The sequence below is a fragment of the Paroedura picta genome, chromosome 5, assembly GCF_049243985.1.
Source record: "Paroedura picta isolate Pp20150507F chromosome 5, Ppicta_v3.0, whole genome shotgun sequence".
Taxonomy (NCBI): Eukaryota; Metazoa; Chordata; class Lepidosauria; order Squamata; family Gekkonidae; genus Paroedura; species Paroedura picta.
In genome coordinates, this window is record NC_135373.1 from 95,437,916 (window position 1) to 95,461,262 (window position 23,347).

At 41.8% G+C, this 23,347-nt stretch overlaps 1 protein-coding gene across 7 annotated transcripts; it reads left to right on the plus strand.

The window, feature by feature from the left end:
- Positions 1–1,483: 1,483 nt before the first annotated feature.
- On the plus strand, positions 1,484–23,226 carry GAS2L3 (growth arrest specific 2 like 3). Of its 7 annotated transcripts, none has more exons than XM_077339182.1 (9): positions 1,484–1,765; positions 10,421–10,453; positions 10,914–11,082; positions 13,168–13,286; positions 14,763–14,904; positions 17,268–17,331; positions 17,956–18,094; positions 20,221–20,328; positions 20,874–23,226. In XM_077339182.1, exons 2-9 carry the CDS (start codon positions 10,436–10,438, stop codon positions 22,257–22,259), a joined length of 2,145 nt encoding a protein of 714 aa, XP_077195297.1. In that variant the 5' UTR covers positions 1,484–1,765; positions 10,421–10,435; the 3' UTR covers positions 22,260–23,226. The 7 variants fall into 7 exon arrangements, with proteins under 7 accessions (XP_077195297.1, XP_077195300.1, XP_077195299.1 ...); XM_077339185.1 differs by lacking the exon at positions 1,484–1,765 and adding an exon at positions 1,816–1,907; XM_077339184.1 differs by lacking the exon at positions 1,484–1,765 and adding an exon at positions 1,991–2,092.
- The last annotated feature ends 121 nt before the right edge of the window (positions 23,227–23,347 follow it).

Here is a 23,347-nt window from a genome sequence, read left to right on the forward strand (position 1 = left end):
ATGTGTTTCTTTGTGTAATAATAGCAGAAATGTCCATTTGTTTGGCTAAATGTTGGTTTTGTCTTGTTTTTTGATGTTCTAAGATTAAAGGGGAAACACCACTCCGTTCACTAGGAAATTAGTCTCAGTGAAGCCAACAGGAAGTTCATTTCCTATGGCTGAATCACATTACAAATCCTTCATGTCTCCCACATGTCGGCCACAAATCATGTCAACAGATGTGCTGTGAGAGTTTCATTTTTGTGGCCATAATCTAACCTCCAGGCATGTTTGAGTCCAGTTGGATCAGAACTAGAGTTCCAGGTGGTACTATTACAATTGATCTCCAGGTGACTATGATCGGTCTCCCTGGAGAAAATGGCTGGCTTTGAGGGTGGAGTCCATAGCAATATACCCCAAGCGCCACCTTCCCCTCAAAATCTGCAGGTATTTTTCAACCCAGAACTGGCAACCCTGATCAGGACTGTGGTGTTTAAGGAGCCGGGGTCTAAGCCTTATCCTGCCCGTAAATGGCTGTGAAGAGCCGCTACTTGCCCCCTTGGGGAAATTTACATACTCTGAGAGCTGCAAGCAAGGAACTGCCAGAGTATATTTGTCAACAGGAGCAAAACTTCAAAAGCTATATTTATCATTCTTATTTTACTACTTGTTTCTGTCTTTTGGAGGTGTACCATACAGTTGGGCCTCTTCTTTAATTCCATTTTTTTCCATTGTGTACTTCACTGGTGAGACCTTTTATTTTTTTTATTATTATTATAAAATCTGACAGTACCTCCAGAGCATCTGTGTTACATTGATCCTTTAAAATGGATAAAGAAGCAAGCACAAGACAGAAAGGTGAATCATACTTCCTGTCCATGAAAGGCAAGCTTTGCTATTATAAAGCATAATTCTCAGCTTTCACTATTATAAAGTATAATTTTCCACTAGTCCGTTGCACTTCAGTACCTGCCTCTCCTTTTTATATTAAAACAACAGCACCCAAATCCGAAAGTATTGTGGCATGTTAAGAATGTCATGGCTGCCCATCTTCGTTGGCCACCTTTTGAGATGGAACTTCTGAGAGATGGAACTTTTGAAATAACAGCTACACGCGACAGAACTCATGGGCAGGCTTCGTGTCTGTTCCGGTCCGGGGCAAATTTCTTCACCCGGAGCATCTGTCGCAGCCTTTGTGCAGAGCGGAGACGTGTTCTTATATGCTGGGGCTTTGGCTGGAAGGCATTCTCCAACGCCTAGGCAGGAAGGAAAGCTACAGAGGAACACACGCACGCATCCCCACCCACTCCCTGCCCCTCAGCACGTGAGAACAAGCTTCCAAGCCGGAGGCGAAAGTTGTGCAGGCATGAGCTTCCCTTCCCAGCCCCAAATGCCTCCAGCCCACTCCGGCCCCAGACAGGAATCTGTCAGCAGCCCACAGAGGCTGGCACCTGACGCTGCCTCCGCAGCAGCCAGCGCCCGAAGGCAAGAAGTCGCGCTGCTGCGTTTTGATTTGAATCCGCGCCGGCACGACCCGAGCAGCTTGCCGGACGCCAGCGCTTGAGAGGCCGCCAGAGCCAGGCTGAAGGCGGTCACCGTCCACGCCCCAGCTCCCGTCAGGCGCTTCCACCCCTGTCTCGGCTCCTCCTCGCACCACCTGATTGGGCCTTTCGAACTGTGCGGGCAGACGCAGCCAAATGAATCAGGGAGAGCTGGAAGGGCCTCGCCGCAGCTCTCTGGGCAGATGATGATGCGTGGGGAAGCCTGAGTCTGGGGGACTGTTGCTGTGAGTACCCCTCCCCAGGCAGGGATGCCGTGGTGTCTTTCCCGCGCGCCCCGGCCGCGGTGCAGCGTTGTAGCGGGAATGGCCCCAGGGACAGTGCTGCTGAGAAGTGCTTCCTCTAGCCTGCCAGCCTCCTTGCCGGGAGGTCATTAAGGCTGGAATTCAGCCCAGTATCGCTTTAAGGAGGTTTAGGATTGCGTGGAGAGAATGTCCTTTCTCTTTATCCGTTAGGTGGGGATTTTAAAGGTGGCTCTCTGCGATTGCCTGTGAAATCAAGACTACTGGGTGCTTAGCGTGTATCAAGAAACCACATTTTATACTATGCTGCAGGTGAAAGCCTTTGGTGTCTCCCCCCCCCCTTCTAGAAGTTAGCCACAGCTGTAGATAGGATTTTGTTGAAGCCTTCTGTGCAAATCAGAGAAGGTGATATATATTCTGCATGTGCAATGTAGAGCCTGCCCAGAGATTTCTAATGGTCAGGGTCCAAGCTTGACCTGAACACAGCACCACCCTGTAATTATGGGATGTGGTCCTCTTGATGTGTGAGGCTGAGACAGGCTCCCTTGTTCCTGGCTCCTTACCTGAGGAGGCCTCAAAGTATGTTGGTTTTAAATTAGAGGTTGGAAGTAGTTTTATCAAGGTTTTGCGCGAGTGTACAGTTTTTCAGTGGCAATACATAATCGAAATGAAAGTTTTCATGCATGGAAGGTAGACAAGTAACTTTGTATGCATCAGCATCACTGCATATACCATTCTGTGATTTCCCAAAACTATGGCGTGCATTATGTATATCCTAAACTATGTGGGAATTTCAAAGCAAAGTTGACTGCAGACCATTTATTCACAATTAATTATTATTATTTAGATTTATTGGCCACCTGTCCCTAGCAACAGGTTCAGGGTGGCTGACAAAAACAAATCCAAATTAGATATAAAACATTCAAAATACAGTAATATAAAATTTAAACTAAAACCCTTAATAGAGTGCTCCAGTTCTGGCCACATAGGTCAGAGAGATCCAGACATTGGTGTTATATCAGCCTTCAGATGGTAAGGAGGTGGAGAGGAAGGGGAGGGGCTCTTTCTGATGTCTGTTGTGCATAAACTGGCCTCAACCGTATGCCTGGTGGAAGAGTGCCGCCTTGCAGGCCCTTTGGAACTGTGACAGTCCTGATAGGGCCAGGATCTTGGCTGGCAACTCACTCCACCAGGCTGGATCCGGAGACAGTCACACTTCTTTGGGACTGGGGACTATCAGTAGGTTGGAATTAGCGAAGCACAACGCTCATCGGGGGACGTACTTGGAGAGGCAGTCCGGCAGGTATACGGGCGTCTGACCGAGCAATCTTCAGCAGGGCTGCTCAAAGGTAACTGGAGTTGCCAACCTCCAGGTAGAGCCTGGAGATCTCCTGGGATTAAAACTAATTTCCAGGCTACAAAGATCAGTTCTCTTGGAAAAAATGTTGAGCCCCCCCCCCCCCAAACGGGAATTTCTCAACCTTGAGTTGGCAACTTGATGTAAGACTCAAGTTCTCTAGTGGGGATTTCTTCCAGGAGAGTGTGCTTTATTGCAGCCTAAATGTATAAAGGAAGTAATAAAGGGAGTAAGTAAGACAGACACTTTTATAGGTGTATGGCTGAAATCCGCCTAGACTTTGGTGAATGTTTGGAATGCTTGCTGCTCATTTCTAAAGTAATAGCTTAAAACCTAGATGGCTTCAGATTAGGCTCTGGGTTCTCTGTGAGCATCTTTCAGATCATCCTGTGGATGTTGCAAAAGATATGGATGGTGAACATTCTATGGATTTTTCTTCCATGGATAGCTTGCAATTAACATGCTTGATAGGATCTAAGATTTGTTGGTATATCTGTCTTCCTGTTTTAGATGTGATTTGCACCTAATTCTAAAACCTGTTGCACAAGCAAATAAGTAGTTTGAGATAATATGAGCTACAATACTGCGCCAGCTTTGTAAGGATGTTTGCTAGGGCAAGTATTAATGCTTATTTATTTTTTATATTTATGCTGTCTTTTCTCCCTGAGGAGAACCCCAAGTGGGCTTATGGCGCCATTCTCCCCAGCAACAGCCCTGCAAGGAAGATTAGGTTGAGGGAGTATGATGAGCCTTTGTCTTAGACTATACTACTTACTTACATTAATTGTGTGGCATGACAGTTTTCAGTATTTGGGACTGGATAGTTACCTGCTGCTGAACAGGGGTGTGAAATGGCCAAAATGCTTTGCATTTTCATATATGACAAAATACATTAAAGAGCCTTTTACCTTCCAGGCATACGTGGTGTATTCATTTTGAATCTGAAATACTGTGTAAAGGTTTTCAAAATGTACCATTCCTCTTTGAATGTTGCCTTTATAAGAAGTTACTTATTGTGTGGTGAATTTGCTTGCTGGATAGTTTACTGGTTACAAAATAAGATTCTGAACAACAGAACACTAGAAGTGACTCAACGTTCTTGAACACAAGAATCTTAGAGAGCATCTCTTAATATCACCATTATTCTGTCAGAATAGCGGGCTTCATGATATAGTTTTCCATGATCTAAATAAAAATGCTGTGGCCATTCAGATACGCTTTTATTCTTTCTACTAACTGGGAAAATGTATGGTGAAATCCTAATTGCACTCTTTTGAACTCATTGAATTTAAAAGGGTGCCCTGATTAGGACTGCATTGGCAAAGATGCTCTTAAAATCACATTAGTACATCTGATTGTTGATGTGACCTCATACGTGGATTCTTAACTCTGGAAAATGAGGCCATGGACAAACAAGACAGATTTCTTTAAACATGAGAATAATCCCAGGTTCGTAGAAAAATCTGAAATCTAAAAGCTAACAAAAAATAATGAGGGGTTAAAAACTGCCAAAATGATAGAAGCAGCACTTGTAGGGTTCAGTGGCTATTGCTAGGCAACCACAATACAACAGCAAACCTTCAAGCCTTGGGTTCTGTCAGTGAATGGTGGGGGAAGATTACTCAGGGCCAGGGCCAGCAGCAATCACTGGTGTAATGATTAGAGTTCCAGACTAGGATATGGGAAACCTAAGGTTAGACCACCACTCTAATATGGAAACTCACTGCGAGACCCTGGACCAGCTGTACATTCCCAGCCTATGTCACAGAATTGTTTTGAAAATAAAATAGTGGAGAGGAGAATGATGTAAACTGTAAGTACAGCTAATGATTGGAGGCAGATAAAAGTTAAATTGGTGGGGGGGGGGGAGGAGAGAAGGAAGCAGAGAAAAGTTGCCAGGAGGAGGACAAAGATAGATAGTTCAGGGAAGGTGATACAAGAGAAAGTGAGGTTCCCCACCATGCAATGGGGCCTGGGCTTGTGGCCAGCAGTACACAGCTGAACCACAATTTTTCAGACAGAGGCTGCCAAGGGGGAGGAAAGGAAAGAATGATGAAGATATGGGGAGGTAGATAATGATAGTTTGGCTGGTGGGTGAGAAGAAAGACTTTCAGGCAAGGGAAATAGGAAATAGTGTGGGAAGAGGGAATGAAGATCCCTTCCCCAGTCATTGCATGCCCCCTGTTTGTTTGGATCTAATATGTAATACAAATGCTGGGCACATACCTTGAGCCTTAGGAAGATGCATTCAAATGCATGAGCTTGTTAGGTTGCATCAATGCAATGAATTGTAGCCACCTGCCCATCTCCCTTGGAGGCAAAATTACTACCGGTCAAATTTGGTTTGTACTTTGTTCCCTCCTCCTTGCATAGCTAAAAACTTTTTAAAAGAGAAGGGTGGGGGGCATTCATGACAGTTGTCATTCTTCAAGCAGTTAGCAGAGCCTGAACTTTGATTTAAGTTAATTCTCATCTGCTGAATAACTCCTTATGGTCTGCTGAGAGAAGGCTTACTTTGAAAGAAACAGGTGGTTTCCTTCTCTTATCGAATAGACAAAAACAGTCTGTATAACAGACCATCTGTTGTTATATATTTGGAAACTTCATGTTTAAGCACAAATAGTTGCTAAATATAGTAAATCACTACTGAGCAATACTTTAAAAATGGGAGGAGTCTGTGCTTATTTTAAATAGTAATATGTGCAATCCAAAGAAAGTTACATTTTGGCATCGTGCCAATTTAAATGTTGCTTAACGCTTACCTATCACTGTCTAGTTTGTACCCACAAAGTAACACATATTCCACTCAACGTCTTCATCATATTTTTAGAGCAGAGACAAGCGGTCCCTCAGGCCAGCTGTAGCTGTCGTCAGTAATTAGAAGGACTGCCTCTGCTCTTTCTGTGTGGGTGTGCATGAGCACACCAAAACATCTTGCCATGAGTATATGAGTATCTTTAGTGGTCAACCTTTTTTGTAAATTTAAAGTTCCAATGGCTCTGTAAAGCAGCACTCTTCTGCCAAGCCTATGTTTGAGACCAACATAAGCACACAGTAACATCAGAACGGACCTCTCTCCTCTCTACCTCCCCACCAGCAGAATTAGGGACTCAAAATGTAAAGGCGGATTGTTCAAACCTTATAGGGGAGCCTGTCAGAGCATTTCATGCAACTATTTTAAAGCTGAAATGAGTTTCTAACTAGTTTTTAACTAATTAGTTTTTACCATCGCCCCCAGCTTACATCTGATTGACATAGTCAGGAGCAGATGCAATGAGGAAAAATGGGCCTAAGATAGTGTGATCGCCATCTTGCTGGTTTTTTTCTGTTTTTATCTGTTAGATTGTATTTTATAGGGTTTTTATGCTTTTACTATGTTGTAAGCCACCATGAGCCAGCTTGTCTGAGAGTGGTGGGGTAAAAATCTAATAATAATAATAACTGAATAAATTTTAACTGCATCTGTTTTTATTTGTTGCTTTATCTGTTCCTAGAAAGGGGTTGTCTATAAATCTAAGTTGTTTATACCATATTGGTGTAAAAGTCAAGAATACAATCCATGTGATACCTTTTATCAGAAGCCATCCAGTGGCCTGTAGCAGTGTGTAAGAATTCAGATTCCCCAATTATTCTTCATGATGATGCCAGGTGTTACAAAAGAGGCGGGAAATGGATTTTTCCAGAATTAGCGAGAAAATGTGAATATGAAAATGCAACACAAAGGTACCAACTACCTTATTTGGTTCAATATTTTAAACTTATCTCATGGGAATATGATAGCTTTCAAGCAGTTTCTGCTCTCTCTCCTGAAAAGGGACTTGGAGTTTCTCTGGTTAAGAGGGGATCAGAGACCTGGGGAGAGGGGGAATTGTTGCTATGGAGTTTGTGTTATTATATCTTGGTCCTATGGTCCCTTTGGCATCCTTTGTCTTCCACATATGTTTTTAAAAGCAAAGCCTGAAAAAGTACTTGTTCCTTCTTTTTCATTTTTTTTGTAACATCTGGCTTGATAAAGAACTCAAAAGCTTCTGTGTGTCATTGGGTTGATCCGAATAAAAGGATTGTGTTCTTGTAGTCTTGTATATTAAAAGGCCATTCGAGGCAATGCATTAAGCCTTGTGCACCCTCGGTATTAACTTTCTGTCAGCCTTGAATTCCTGTCATGAATTGTGTGCAGACCAGGAGAAAGGGATGCCAGCTAAGAGAGTGGAAGTAGACCATGTGTGTGAGTCAGCTAGGCCCTTGAGGAAGACTTGCTCTGCGGGTGACTCAGGCAGCTCACTTCCTTCCCTCAGGCCTCAGTCTGCTCAATCCTTTGGTTTGTTGAGTTGTGGTCACTCTTGCTGTTGTTGAGGAAGCATATAACTGCTAAAGGCTTCCCCCTCTTCTTTCACAAAAAGGATGGGGGAAGTCTTCCTTAGCGTGTCTTACTTACCAAAATCTATTGGTTATATTGATTGATATAGCCTGGTGATTTTCTTCAGCTGGTTCTAAATGGGCTTGATGCCGTGATTGTCCACACCATAATTAAGAGCAACACAAATCAGTAAATGTTTAGCTGGCCGGGGGATGGTTACAGGTCTAGCTGCATTTCCACCATTGGTGATGGAATCAATGAGCTTCTCTGACTATTGCTCAAAAGGGTTGTTTCAGGTTTTGAATTTTGCTATGCATCTACAACTGTCTACACAGCAACTTTTCTGCAGTGCCTGGCCATGCAGCTTACTGTGCTGCCTTATTCTCTGCATTCATTGTAGAGGCGACAAGCAGCTGCCTCCCCGAGATGTAATCATGGCATGCTGAAATTTAAAGTGGCCATCATGCAATTTTGGCCATCTGGAACCATCTTTGCAGCCTGATCCTATGCACGTTTATTCCAAACTGAAATATTCCTGAAGGTAAAGGGCTTTCGTCCCAGGGAGACCAAGCCTAAGTAGGTCTACTCAGAATCCTTCTTAGGTCTGTTCAGTGGGGCTCACTTCCAGAAAAGTAATCTTGGGATTGAATTATATGTATATGATCTCAGGGGACTTACTTTCAAGTAAAACAGCATCGTACCATGCTAGAAGCCTGTCATAAAGGCTTAGACTACAACTCAGTAGTGCTGAACAGTTTGAGACCAGTTTCTCAAGTTCCTGATAGCATTTTAACAGGCTGCTTTTATGGGATGAATGATGATGCAATTAAATGAACCAATTTTTTTAGAGGTGCATAGCCTTGACATTAAAATCCTTAGCTTTGACATTTCTCTTCCAACCTTTCCAAAAAGGCATTCCTGAAATATGAAGATGCTGAGCATTTTTGTAATATTTTGCTTTGTTCAAGTGCTGCACAGGCAGTCTTTTGTTCTTATGCTGGAAGCTGGCATATTAAGGCCCTTGTTTGATTGTGTGGGGCTCCTTTAATGAGAGCAGCTTCTTTGCTGGCTGCTCTGGCCATATTTTTCCTTCTAAGCAGTCAATGAAGCCTCAAGCTTGTTGTTGGTACAAAGGAGTTTTTATGCTAAAAGCAAATTTATTCCATGAGACCAACTTGAGGTGAAAGCATAATACTCTCATTCGTAATGCCCTGTTTATACTCTGACCTTTCCATGTAGCATGCAGGGAATGAAAGGCCAAGAGAGAAGCAGTGGAACTTGTACTTTGACAAATGTGGTTAATTCGGAATATATCTATGCTCTCACATGGCTATTGCTAAGACAGAAAGCCAAATAAATCTCTGATATGAGCCTACATTTCCAGTATTGGCAAGGATCTTTGTGCGTGTGAGCATGTCCAGGATAACAGGAAGTCCCAGCATAAGATGGAGTGACTCAATCAAGAAAGTCACAGCCCTTGGTTTGCAAGACCTGAACAAGGTGTTTATGATAGGAAGTTTTGGAGGTCATTAATCCACAGGATCACCATAAATTGGAAGCAAATTAATGGATTTTCATACATGCACACACATGCATGCTCACACAACATTTATATTGGCAGCTTGTTCTGCCAGGCAGGGATCACTTACAGAAGGGCCCTAGCCAAGGTCAAACACAGATCCTTTGGGCCAGGGATCACTGACATTTTGGTATTAGAAGATCTTAAACTTTTTCTGAAGGCATACTGAGAGAAGTGGCCCCTTGGATATGCAGGGCCCATACCACGTATGGCCTTGAAGGTTGACCAAAACCTTAAATTTGATCCAGAGTTTATCCAACAGCCATGCAACAGCCATCCAATTTCCCCTACTGTATTGCTCCTGGGGGTCCTCCAGCATTTCAGGAGATATTTGGGGCTACTTTGGGAGGGATGAGGCAGGGAAGTTATGTTTTCCAGCTATAGTGTTGTACGTTTTCATATTAGGTTAATAAGAGAAAAAATATTCCATCAGCTGTTGTCTTAATTTGTCCCAAATTGCTGCTTTTTCTGTTTTTGTTGGAGGGTGTACCCTTTTTAAACAAATTTGGGCATGGGGTGGTGAGTACTGGTTAGTAATATTTTTCCATCTCTATTGTGTGTATACATGATTACATATGTATTTGGATTCCTTTATAACAAAGATGAACATTTGTTTCCAATACTGAAAACTTTAGAAGTAAAGGTCTCATGGAATGGAATAGCATGGCTAATTTACACATGTTAGGTTATATAATTAACATATTTACACTTCCACTTTGATGAATGCATTTGTTTAATATGTCTATATCCTGCCTTTTTTGCACCATGGAGAGCTCCCGAGAAAGTTTCCAGCAGGCCTTCCATCCAGGCATCTGCCAGACCCAGGACTGCTTAACATCTGCAAAAATGCTGTACCATGAGTCTTCATTTCTGCAATAAACAGAGGGCAGTTACCAGACAGTGCATGTATTTCAAGCTCATCCTACCACATACATGCTCTGAAGTGTTGTGCATAAATCTAGAAAAAATTAAGTCAGCCTTCACAAATAGTGGGCTTGGAAATCATATACATGATTCACTTGGACCTTTTTTCCCCCTGGCACTCCTTTCTATCTTTCTAGCAATTTGTTTGTTCATTTGCTGTATCATTGTACTTCTGGAATCATGTTGGTCAGAATCTTTTTATTTGGAATGAAAGCTAGGAATTTATCAAGCCTGACAAGAGCTGAGCAGCTCAAAATGGACCTCAGAGGCTGCTATGGGTTGACCTGTATTATATGAATTAAATGCTTTGATAACATTGCACATGGTGTGTTTGTGCTTTCACATGCTACTTTGCTATATGGTGTTAGACACAAATCAGTAGTTTCTGATTTTAATGTACATGTATCTTTTCTCTATTCCTAGTAAGAACAGATCACCATGCAGAATATAGTTCAGGTAAACAAAATACAGATATATGTTATCTTTATTATTCTCCAAATTAGTATATCTTCTCTATATTTACTCCAGCCTGACAAAATGTCTCCAATTTATTCTATCGCAGTCATGAAAGAAAATGTCATATGTAACACAAACTTGTTGCTTCTTTAACTGAAAACTTCAGACTGGAACTCTCCAGAGCATGAAGCTTTCATCAGCTTCTGTGCTGAGACCCACATGACATTGGTTGTGGCAGTCTGTAAAGAAAAACTGCTTCTCCAGCTTTTAGTATAACTACTATTTAAAGCATAATTGTGAGTCATTTATACAACATGTTGGGAACTGTCAGTGGTGATGTAATACTCTTCTGTATAATTGTTGAAAAAGCTTCAGTGTTGTTGTTTTTTTACTGTGCTGCCTGTTAAATTTACCAAAATGTAGCCAAAGGGTTAAGATTAATTGTTACTCTCACCCTTAGGTGTGGTTTGGAGATGATCCCCCTTTAAGTCCACGAGGTCCACTCACTCCAAGGCATGGCCCAGGCTTAGCAGATGTTCTACTTTATGACCAGTGGATATCAGTGCGACATGAGGCAACTCTGGTTCCTATGCAGGAGGACCTGTCAATCTGGCTGTCTGGCCTGTTGGGTAAAGTTAGAATGAATATTTATATGGTTTGTAAATTTGGAAAAGCCATCCTTCTAATCACTGTCAACTAAAGTTTTGCATGATGAGGCCAGCTCTTATTATATTACTATAGATAAAATGAAGATTGGTTTGGCAGTGCAGAGGCAGTTATCTACCCAAGATGCAAGGTCTGAAGTTAGTGATTATTACACTTTGTAAGTTTGGGAAATTTTCACTGGTTGATCAGTGCATGATATTGCAAAACAGTTAATTATAATTTATTGTTTCCTTCCTAAGAACAGAAAACTCCCAGGATCCCGGAAACATTTGTCTGTCCACATTGGAGTCCTTTGTACTCTCTAGAACAGGGGTAGTCAAACTGCGGCCCTCCAGATGTCCATGGACTACAATTCCCAGGAGCCCCTGCCAGTGTTCACTGGCAGGGGCTCCTGGGAATTGTAGTCCATGGACATCTGGAGGGCCGCAATTTGACTACCCCTGCTCTAGAACGTATGTTACTCCAGCTACTATGTTTAGGCCTGCAAAGTTTCTTTTCTACACCTCAGTTTTTTTAATTTCTGCTCAAAAATTATTTTCTCCTAGCTGACTTTCACACAAATGTGAGCAATGTTAATGGGTATCCCAAAAAAGATCTATGTAAAGAGGGGAAGTTGCTAGAACTTTCCACAGTGAATCAGTGCCGCCTTTAAGCAAAGTCGTATGAGAAATTCTCCTTTACCATCTCCTGTTGAACTAACACTTCTACCAAGGGTGGGGTAGCTACAGTATACCACTTGGTACATTGGTACACTACGAATTCAATAGATGGCCAGTGGCACTGTTTTCAAGCATGCCAGAATGTTGCTGCAGTTGCCACTTTCTTAGTTTGACTGTTCTATAAACCAGGCTTGAATGAGAAAGTATTGTAGAAAAAAGATGGCATTTGTTACTGGTCTTGTGTGGTCAAATAGATTACCAGTTAGGAGACTACAGGCTGGCTTCTGTTTCTTACCTTTTCTGTCCAATCAGTCATATCCATTCTCCACTGCAAACTGCCATGACTTCCCAAACAATCCACAGTACAAAGCGGGTATTGTATAATTTGCCTACACTGAAAGGATTGCAGATGCTGCAGGCGGTCCAAGAGTTGTAACTGATTTGTTTTCGGTAAGCGCAGTTACCTCTATGTCCCTGTACAGTATCTACAGCAACATGGGGAAAGCTGGAAAACTGAAATATTTCTTGCAGTGTTCTGAGGTGTTTTGGTATCTTTGTACAAAAAAAAATAGGGAATTGTTTTCAGCTGCTCCAGAAGGCAAGACAAGTTCCCATAGGTTTGTTACAGGAAGATAGATTTCAGCTGAAGATTAAGAAAAGCTTCTGAGTAGTAAATGCAATTCAGCAAAAGGGGCAGGGTTGGGGCTGGTTCGGGGGCTCTCCACTGAAGGTTTTCATGCAGAAATTGGGCAGCCATTAGTCAGGGATGCTACAGTTTTGGCTTTCCTGAATGGAGCTAGGGGGTTGGAATCAATCAGAGGTAGCCAAACTGTAGCTCTCCAGATGGGCATGGACTACAATTACTGCTGGCAGGGGCTCATGGTAATTGTAGTCCATGGACATCGGGAGAGCCACAGTATGGCCACCCCTTAAATAGATTGTCTTTAGGGCATCTTACAACTCTGCTTCTGTTTTTAGGAATGCTTAGGGATAGCTAGAAACCTTTATGAATCTTGGGTATTGTCTGCAATAAAACAGTAGCTTTTATGAAAGAAACACTGTTGTCATTTGTTACTGAATGTGCACGTATGTGACAGTTTATCTTTTGGTTTTGGCTCCTTTACAATTCCTTCCCAGCCCCAGTATTAACTCATTTTATTGCATTGTAAGGATTGCCAATTTGCCATTCACATGGCTTCCTAGTTATGTGTTAACTAGGTTATTAGCCGTGTTTTGAGGTGGAGTTGAAAAATAAGACAAAAGGTAGGGTGTGTTGGTTATTTCCCCAGTAAATTCTGGTTGGGATTATGCCTGTATATATCTGAAATGTCAATTTTTTTTGAGGATTTTATCTTTTCTCTGCTAAGGAAGAATGTGGCTATTTTACAGGTTTATCGCTTACAGCTGAACAGTTGTTGGAAGAACTTGATAATGGTGTGTTGCTGTGCATGTTAATTGAAATAATCCAAAGCACAGTTAGAAACTCCTGTGACCCAAGTGATTTAAGGGTGAGTACTGTTTCTTGGAGCATTTGAACATAAAAGATTAATTCCCTTTGTAGATAGATAGAACTCCAGAAGGCACTTTCTGAAAATCTACAAGTGCATAGACTTGTTGCTGTTGTTGATCTGTGTCATGACTAGCATATGGGTCATAGCTACTTGCAGGATCTGGAACTGAGAGCAAGGCCTATGTATTGTATCTAGCACCTGAACAGTGGTTTTTGCACCCTGGTTTTCTTGAAATCTGCTATACATAGTGGTGGTTTGTACCATCTTTGCTAGTGAATACAAGGGGATTGACCAGAGATACAAACCCTGGGAAGTTTGTAAAGTATATTGGTTGAAGGAGAGGAGGCAAAAGGCTTAGATACTCAGTGCAGTTTGGGAGGCTTTGATTGGTTTATGTGAATGGTTGGGGTTTGAAGTACTGGACGTTGGTGGGGAAACCCTGCTATTTTCTAGGTATTTATTTATTTAATGCTGAGGTGAAACGTTATCACTCATCCCTAGGTATGGGGTGGTTTATAAAAAAGCAAGGAGTTGGGGAAACACAAAGTTAAGTGGATGCTTAATGGGGATAAGGTGGGTAATGCTTGTAAGCAGATGGTTCATTGTAAATATTTGGGAAGAAGAGAGCTGGGTACATAGGAGTGGAAGGAACAACCAGTGGGCTGAAAGATGCATCATTAGAAGAAAATGATGTAGCCACAGTAGGTGTCACCAGGATTGCTGAGAGGAGAAAATGGTGTGTAGTTATATAGAGGTTTGAGATGGGACGCAGCTTAAAAGGAATGTGACATGGAACAGTTGTTGTACCCCTGTGATGGGGAGGCCATAAACATAGGAGGAGATGTGGGGGGTGGGGGACTCTCTGTGTACTTCAGTTAGTAGCCCAAAGCAAATGTTCTAAAACTGCATATGAATAGTAATTCAGGGTTGTTTATAAATTCTAGTGAATCTTATGTTAGGCTGCTGACAGCCCTCTACTGATTTTAGATACTAGAGCAGTATTCTGTGCAGCCTTCAGGCATTGTCCTGATTTTCATCTGATATGCCACTCCTCTTGTTCTATATTTTGCTAGTAAAGTATTTTTAAGGTATTAAAATGTATTTCTGAGTGCTGTTTCCTCCACTGACAACTAATGAGTCAGTCAGTTGTGGGTCACCTTTTCCCTTTGAAGAAAGTGTTTCTGACAACTAAAGCCTAGTCTATGCAAACCTTGGTGCATGGTCTATTTATTTCTGTCTCATCCTAGCCCTCAGTACAGCCAGTCAAAACCTTTTCTGTCATTACTAGTATATGCCCATATTGCAGGTGGTGCTTTCCTTGAGAAATCTTGCAAAATACTTTCCGTTATATTTCCCATCCACATACCTGTTAATGAAAACTATGAATGTTTTGTGTTAGTATAAAATGTATTTTTCAAGTTTTCCTTTTTTAAAACTAATAATCTTTATCAATTTCACCTCACTGTGTCATAGGATTTTCCACTGAGAAAAGTCCCCTGTAAAAAGGATGCACCTTCTGGATCATTTTTTGCTAGAGATAACACAGCCAACTTTCTAAACTGGTGTAGATCCATTGGCGTGGATGAGACTTATCTCTTTGAGTCTGAAGGCTTAGGTAATTATTCTTAATAATAATTCCAGCACGTTTTTAAAACAGAGCCATCCATCGACGCTAGCATTTGTTTCCTTACAAGTTGTTACTGACCTGTGTTTGAAAAGTAAGAAATATTTGTAAGGAACAGTTCCTGAGCTTCTGTTGGAGAACCCCTTGCTTGTACAGATGGCATTGGCACCTCGGTGAAAGATATAGTTTGAAAAACTGGAGTAAAAGGGATAGTTACATGATTTTCTGTACTTGTTTGTACCTGTGAAATCCCCCACTAGATCCAGGTCAAAAGTTTCCAGAGCACCTTTAGAGTGCTTCCTGCTCTTGCCCTCTATCAAACAGGAAGCAGTTCTGGGTGTCTTCAGCATAAATGGTCCATTATGATATATACTGTTTTTATTGGAGTCAAACTGTGTTGATAATGAATGCAGCAGTTACTACGGTATGTTACAATCCGTGCTTGACTGCCTAATAGTTGTCCATGCTCCTGATTCTACTATTTGGGATCTTGGAAACAAGACGGTAACAGTTCTTGTACAATTTTCCCCCCTGTTCTTGAGTAAACTATGTCCTTCTCATGCATGGACCACTTGCCATCTATATAGATTGTGCCATGTACACTTCCAGAATTGGATGCATCCAGTGAAAGAATTCCCTTCCCTTTAGTGAAACAAAGGACATTTTCATGTTAACATGTTTGAAGGGCATGGCATTGGAGCTAGAAAGCCAAATAAGGCCTCAGTGGCAGCAGTTTATTAGCTATTAACATTTTACATCAGAAACAGGCATCATGGTTTCTATTCCCTCCTGCATGTTTTGTAATTAAATGGTTGTGAAAATGGTCAGACACATTTAGAGCTACCTCCTCCAGCTGCATTCACATTGTCAAAGTAACAGATTTTGCATGGGCTTTGCCTCGGGAGGGTGGACTCCCTGCTTCCAGTTTCCAGGCTGGACTTGAAACCAGCATCTTGACTGCACACTAAGACACATTGTTCGCAATTGTGTCCGCTAATTAAGGCTTTAGCATTTTTTGTCTTTTTAAAATGATCCACGCCCAACCCTGAAAAATATTCCTTAAACTATTGTGAAACGTTTGCACTTGTTGAGGCACAGCTTTTACCGCTTGCTGTAGGACTGATTATAAAACTTAGTTCACAGGCATTGGTTTGCATTTCAAACCGTTGGCTGTAACTCCTATTCTTTCACTTTTGTTGCATTTAAGCATCTTTAGGTGAAACAAATGCATTCCAAGCTGCTTATTTTTTCCCCCTGTCTAATATTTTGCAGTAGTACAGTTTATAGATGTGCTAGGCAAGGTGATAAAGACTGCTTTAATTTCCATCTAGTAAATGGAATTGGCAAAAATTATAATTAGAGCCTCTCCCCGCCCCTGGATCTGTCCTCAAGCTTGCTCAGTTTTGCAACTTTTCTTACATGTGGCTCAAAGTATTTGGAAAGCTACAGTTTACGTACAGTAGCAGGCTTTGTGTCAGAAATGCTTTGCATATTCTTGGCAGAGTGTTCTGTTAGAGGGGCTGAGTTTCTCCTAGCCTAGATTTGATCATTTTTGGAGGAGAAATAAGGCAGTGTTGTGTTCAAGTGGGAAATGAGCAGCCTTGGGCATAAACGTTCAAGTCTTCTCCTCTGCTGGCAGGGAGCATGGCATCTATCGCTGTATACTATACCCTCCTCCCTTACCACCTTCTCATTATTTCCTCTTGGGGCTTTTTCATCTGTGGTGAAGGTTAAACAAACAGCAATTTCTTATTATTCTTTTGTGAAGTTTTTTTTATTTGTATCTGAGGTGGTGCTTATTTTTATGGCAAGGGGTTTGGAGACCAAGACATATGATGAAAGGTTGGGGGAGCTTGGTCTGTTTAGCCTAGAGAGGAGACGACTGAGAGGGGATCTGGTAACCATTTTCAAGTATTTAAAAGGGTGCCATATGGAGGATGGAGCAAAATTGTTCTCTCTTGCCCCAGAAGGACAGACCAGAACGAATGGGATGAAATTAATTCAAAAGAAATTCCATCTAAACATCCGGAAGATGTTCCTGACATTTAGAGCGGTTTCTCAGTGGAACAGGCTTCCTCGGGAGGTGGTGGGTTCTCCCAACTTTGGAAATTTTTAAACAGAGACTAGATAGCCATCTGACGGAGAGGCTGATTCTGTGGAGACAAAGGGGTGGCAGGTTACAGTAGATGAGCGATAGGGATGCGAGTGTCCTGCATAGTGCAGGGGGTTAGACTAGATGACCCATGAGGTCCCTTACAACTGTATTATTCTATGATTCTAACTGTTTTTCTTAAACAAAAGCCAACTATTCATGAACACAGCAAACCACTGACACTTCTTAATTTTTCTCACAGTCCTGCATAAGGATCCAAGACAGGTATACCTTTGTCTACTAGAAATTGGTCGCATTGTATCAAGGTATGTACTTAATATAGTTCTCTGTCTAGACAATTTGGATACATTGGGTGCAGTCAAAGTATTACAGAAATGTAAGAAATGCTAATTCAGGAAATGAATCCCCCCCCCACCAGACCAGGGAGGGGCACAAACAAAAATTCAACTCGGGGTTCAGGGTGGCAACTGAGGCAAAAGGCCCCCACACAAGCTGGTCCAGCAAGCACAGTTCCCTTGCTGCAGCTGGGAGAAAGTTGGGAGGAATCATCTGTCCATTTTGCTTTTTCCCCCCTCCTTCAATACTGCTTCAAACTGCAGGGTGTGTGCACCCATCAGCTGTTCAGTTGAAATGGCTGTCAGCCATTTCAGCCAAACACCTCAGCTGCAGACCCCTTGCCACTCCAACGTTAGGTTTAAAGGCACCGAACCAGACAGCAGTCCAGTAAACATTGAGGGAATGTGCCTTCTTTGAACATCAGTTCATGCCCATCCCCACCCCAGACCATCAATATGATGAGTCCACCAAAAGCCATTGGAGAAGAAAGTTATTGTAACTAAAGGACTCCAATTCATTTTATTGTTGGTCTGGTCTGGTAGGACTATTCTTATGTTAGTTCTATTTTACTACCAGCTTTCCTTTCCCCTTAGATATGGAGTGGAACCACCTTTATTAGTAAAATTGGAGAAAGAAATTGAATTGGAAGAGACTCTGCTAATGTCTTCGGATCCTGTAGCTCCTGCCATCACTCCCAAATCATGCTGTCAGCATGGAGAATTGCACGAAGCAGTAAGCATCGCATATTTTGATTTATGAACATTCTGAAAGCTTGTTTCATTTGTACCAATTTGTTTGCATTGAATTATCTACTTATGACATGTTCTCCCACTGAAGTGAGTAAGCAAATATGCTTATACATGCATGTCAGATCAATTGAAGCACATACACATGTACACACACATTATTTATAGTCCACCTTTCTCACTGAGGTACAAGGTACATTATGCAGTGTAAATCAAGCAATCAATAGATGAGGTATATAAAGCATATACAAGTATATAAAAATCTGATACAAAGCAGAGATCTGTACAAAGCACAGTATTAAACATATGTTAAACAAACCTTAAATAGTATTAAGTGTACTGAGAACGAGATAATGCATACGGCAACAGATTTAGTGTTCTACTCTTAAGAAACAGCTTCATAATTTATTAGTTCTGTTTGGTTATTGGATCCTTAATACATTATTATCCAATAGTCTTACTTGACTAAGACGAAGAGTTGTTTCTTATATGCCACTTTTCTCTACCCGAAGGAGGCTCAAAGCGGCTTACAGTCACCTTCCCTTTCCTCTCCCCACAACAGACACCCTGTGAGGTAGGTGAGGCTGAGAGAGCCCTGATGTCACTGCTCGGTCAGAACAGTTTTATCAGTATTGTGGCGAGCCCAAGGTCACCCAGCTGGCTGCATGTGGGGGAGCGCAGAATCGAACCCGGCTCTCTTGATTAGAAGTCTGCACTCCTAACCACTACACCAAACTGGCTCTCTAATCTAGTTGTGCAACACCACAGAATAATTCCTAAACATGCTTCAATCATGCACACTGCTAGTTCCTTAGATCATGTTGATCCTACCAGTATTCAATAGCTAACTCTTCCTAAGAATGTTTGGCCAAATGCCTGACCAAAAACTAAACAAAATGTATGACAGTAAGAATGAGCATGTGCAAGTATGTTGGAACATGAGTCAGAGCAGCTGCCTGTCTAATGTTCTCTCCACGCCCCAAAGAGATGCATAGTTTAGGACAATGGGTCTCCTGAAACCTCTTGTCTCCACCTTGGACTAATTATATCATGTCCAACCTTACTTCCTCTGCACTCACTTACCCTAATTGACAGTTAAGCAATGCTTAATTCTATCCACCTAGCCCATTAGGCCTTCCTACCAGGTACTTACAGGGTCATCAAACCTCTCACCCATCATTGTCCACCTCAGGAAAGCCCATTAAATTATTGTTTCTCAGGGAAATGCATCATCCCTGCCAAAGGATATGTTTTGCCCTATATCAGAAGCCCTCTACTTCCCACCAATTTGTACATGTGTTGTGGATCCTCTGCATACACCCCTATTTTGTTAGCCTTTCTTCTCAAAAACACTGGTCATTTTGCTGCTTCCACAGACCTTTCCTTGAGACTGGTAATTGTCATACTTCCCTGACATCTCTCTCCCCTGTCCTCCCTGTTTTCCTCTTAGCTAGTTCAGTAGGTGTTCTTAAAGGTAAAAGTATCCCCTGTGCAAGCACCGGGTCATGTCTTACCCTTGGGGTGACGCCCTCTAGCGTTTTCATGGCAGACTCAATACGGGGTGGTTTGCCAGTGCCTTCCCCAGTCATTACCGTTTACCCCCCAGCAAGCTGGGTACTCATTTTATCGACCTCGGAAGGATGGAAGGCTGAGTCAACCTTGAGCCGGCTGCTGGGATTGAACTCCCAGCCTCATGGGCAAAGCTTTCAGACGGCTGCCTTACCACTCTGCGCCACAAGAGGCTCTATAAGGTGTTCTTAGCATGTGTGTTTTTGCTCATTTCTATTTTCTTATGAATAAAACCTTTCAGGTTGAATGTTTGCCTGGTTTATTTTGAGAGTCCTCTTAATGGAAAAATCCCCATAAACATAGATGAAGAAACTCCAGTTCCCCCCTCTTGCTCTGTCTCCTTAAAGATAATCCCCGCCAACTAATTAGGATTCCACTTATTTGGGGAACAGTGGGGATTCTTGATGCAGAAGGAAGGTAACATCGTGTTGAAATGAACGTTACTTTGCTTTCTGTGAAATAAGTTTTATAGCAAAATGGAAAGTCCATCTGAGTTTTTTATTTTAAAAACAATGCCGTAACACATTGTCTTATACATTGCAGGTTAAGCACATTGCTGAAGACCCTCCTTGCAGTTGCTCTCATAGATTTTCAATTGAGTATTTATCTGAAGGACGCTATAGATTGGGAGACAGAATACTCTTCATTCGAGTAAGGGCATTTTGCTTTGTTGTTTTAGAGTTGTCTGTCTCATTCAGTGCCCCTGCAGGAGTTGTTAAGACACACTTAATTTAATGAATGCATTCATCCGTCATCCTGGTGACCTTGCCCTCCCAAGCTCTTTACTAATTGGGAGGCATTTCCCTATTTCCTGCTGTGAGGTGAACTTCAGCATCACTGATCTGCATCGGCAATTGTAAGCTGCTTATACCTGTTCTCTGCTGCCTACACAAGATGCATGATATGGTCTTCAGGGGCAAGGTGGGATCCTACACTGTGCAGGGGGTTGGGCAAGATGGCCTGTATGGCTCCTTCCAACTCTGTGTATGAGTCCGTGTAACTTCTGAGGAAAGTTTCCTGAAAAAACATGTCATAAGATCCCAGGAAAAGTAGCTTCTGAGGGTTTTATCCTCACTAAAATATATTGGGTATAAATCATCATTATTATTAATAAATTATTAAATTTCTATACCACCCTCCCAAAGGATGGCTTTGTACTTATGCAAATATTATTTCTTTGTCCCTTTTCCTGCTAGATGTTACATGGCAAGCATGTGATGGTACGTGTTGGCGGAGGCTGGGATACTCTTCAAGGTTTCCTGCTTAAATATGACCCTTGCCGAGTGCTGCAGTTTGCAACGTTGGAACAAAAAATCTTAGCATTTCAAAAAGGGGCATCTAGTGAGATGGTTCCTGATTCATCTGCCAAAGCCCCACAGCCCCCTCTCATGAATCCCATATCGGCTGTTGATACGTATCAGAAGCAAAATTCAAAGCCCTCTACTCCTGTTTCCATTCCAAAGAACTCCCACGTACCTCATAGGAAGCAGACAGCAGCTAAGCCTCCCAAGTCAGCTGCACTTCCTTCCTCAAAAGCATCAGCACACACATCCTCTTCAAGCAAATCTGCAGTGGCCCATCCCCAACCAAAAGGGCCTTCAGTAAATAACAGCCAGCCATCTTCTAAATCTTCCACAGGTACTTTAAAAAAATCACTGTATCCTGCTCATAAATCAGCATGTATTTCAAAATGTGTACAACCTGCCAATAAAGGTCCTTCATCTGCCTTACTGAAAACCACTACAGATTCTTCAGGATTGCTTCCAAAACGTATTTTGTCATCAGTCAAACCTGCTCATTTCCAGAATTCTCCAGCCACATCTCATCCAGTTCTTTCTTGTTCAGCTAGTAAACTTTCTGAGCTTCCTGGGACAACTAAAAAAGTGACTTCCAAACAAGACTGTGTTTCATCTAATAGGAAAGCTGGGCAAAGTGCCAAACCTAAGACAGCTCTTGCAAAACATTCAGCACCAACTAGAAGAAACTTGTGTGTCCCTAGCCCAGCAAGCTCTCAGCAGACTTCTCCAAAATCTGTTCCTAAACCTACCTCTCAGACTCTACCATCACCCAGGGGCATGCCACAAACCAACCATGTCAACAATATCAGAACTGCTACTAGTTCCAAACAACTAAATTCAGCCTCCTCACTTATGGTTGATAAACCACCACAGTCAGCATCTGCTATAAAAACAAGAAGTAACACTGCATCTTCACCTGTGAGCAGTCAGTTTTCTGCTAGTGTAAAGGTGCAGAGTAGCAGGGCAAGACCTCAGGTAGGATCTGACACTTCAAAATGTCCAGAGCGTACTCCCCTATCGGTTGTGCGCCTCCCTCAGACATCAACCATAGCTGAGGCCAGGAAGAAGAAAATGCAGGTGGCCACCAAAAATCAGTCTTCATTTAAAGCTTCCCAGAAGAGTGATAAAATCCATGATCCAGCTAATAAGAATCCTTCTTTAAAAGTAAAAGCTCCAGCTGCAACTGTTAAAGGAACACCCGGGGGTTTTAAGGGTATGACTTTGAAAACTAAGCAAGATGATAATTATTTTGTCATGACTGGGAATAAGAAACCCAGAAAGTAAAATACCAGGAATATCTACTGGCAGTCATGCCTGGTTTTCCTATAGCTGCTTTGTTCAAACGAATACAGATGTTAAATAACAACACGATAACTGAAATTGTGACTTTTTCTTTTTTTGTAATGATACAGTTTGAGATGGGTCAGCCACCCCTTTTTGTGGGAGCTAAAAACATTTTTTGGACCTTTACACCATTGTCTTCCCTAAGGCAGTAGTATAGTCAATCTTCACAGGCTGTTCTGGGTTGCATATACAACCAAACTGGTTATATACAATGAAGGCCGTTTTGCATGCTCCATGCTTGATGTGATAAAATCCTCACAAGATAGCACCAACAGTAGTTTAGTACGATGAATATTTTTACTCCCACAAGCTGTTAGCTAGTATGCACCATATTAGTGGAAATTTGTGTTAGGAAATAAAGTGTTGCCATTTAGCATTTGCCACTAGTATTTACGGGTTTTTTAGAAATGACCTTAAAAACTCAAAAGCAAATTTGAAAATTGGGGCTTATTGTTGTATATTTTAAATAAGAAAGTCTTTATTGCCAATTGGCTAGAAATATACAATCTGGATTAGCAAACTGTGGGGATAGGATCAGGCTGATCACTCAAGAATATGTACCATTTTTGACTTTGTTTGACTTCATGTTTTTGCTTTTTTATTTTTGTAATATGGTAAGTGAAATTAAGCTTTCAGTACCACCAGATCACTTTGCAAATCTTTGCCTTAAACTAGATTAACCCTAGCAGTGCCTTAGCAACATGATGTGCACTTTTAATCTCGGGATGCTGTTACTATTATTACCTTGATCCAGGTGTATGTTTGGCTTCCTAATATGAGTTGATTTCAAGTCATGCTGAGATCTACTGCATTTAAGCAAATGAAACTGGGTGTGTTGTACAAAACCAGTTTAATAAATATTGATTTTGTGTGATTCCTCATTTCAGACAGAGGTTATCCTGCCAAAGCTCTTGGTAGATTGTATTCTTGTGTTGCAGTAGCCAAACTAAACTTATAAAATGAGTAATATTCCCTATATAATATTCTGAGCAATATGCTTATGTTTGCAAAATAAGAGAGCTTCCTTC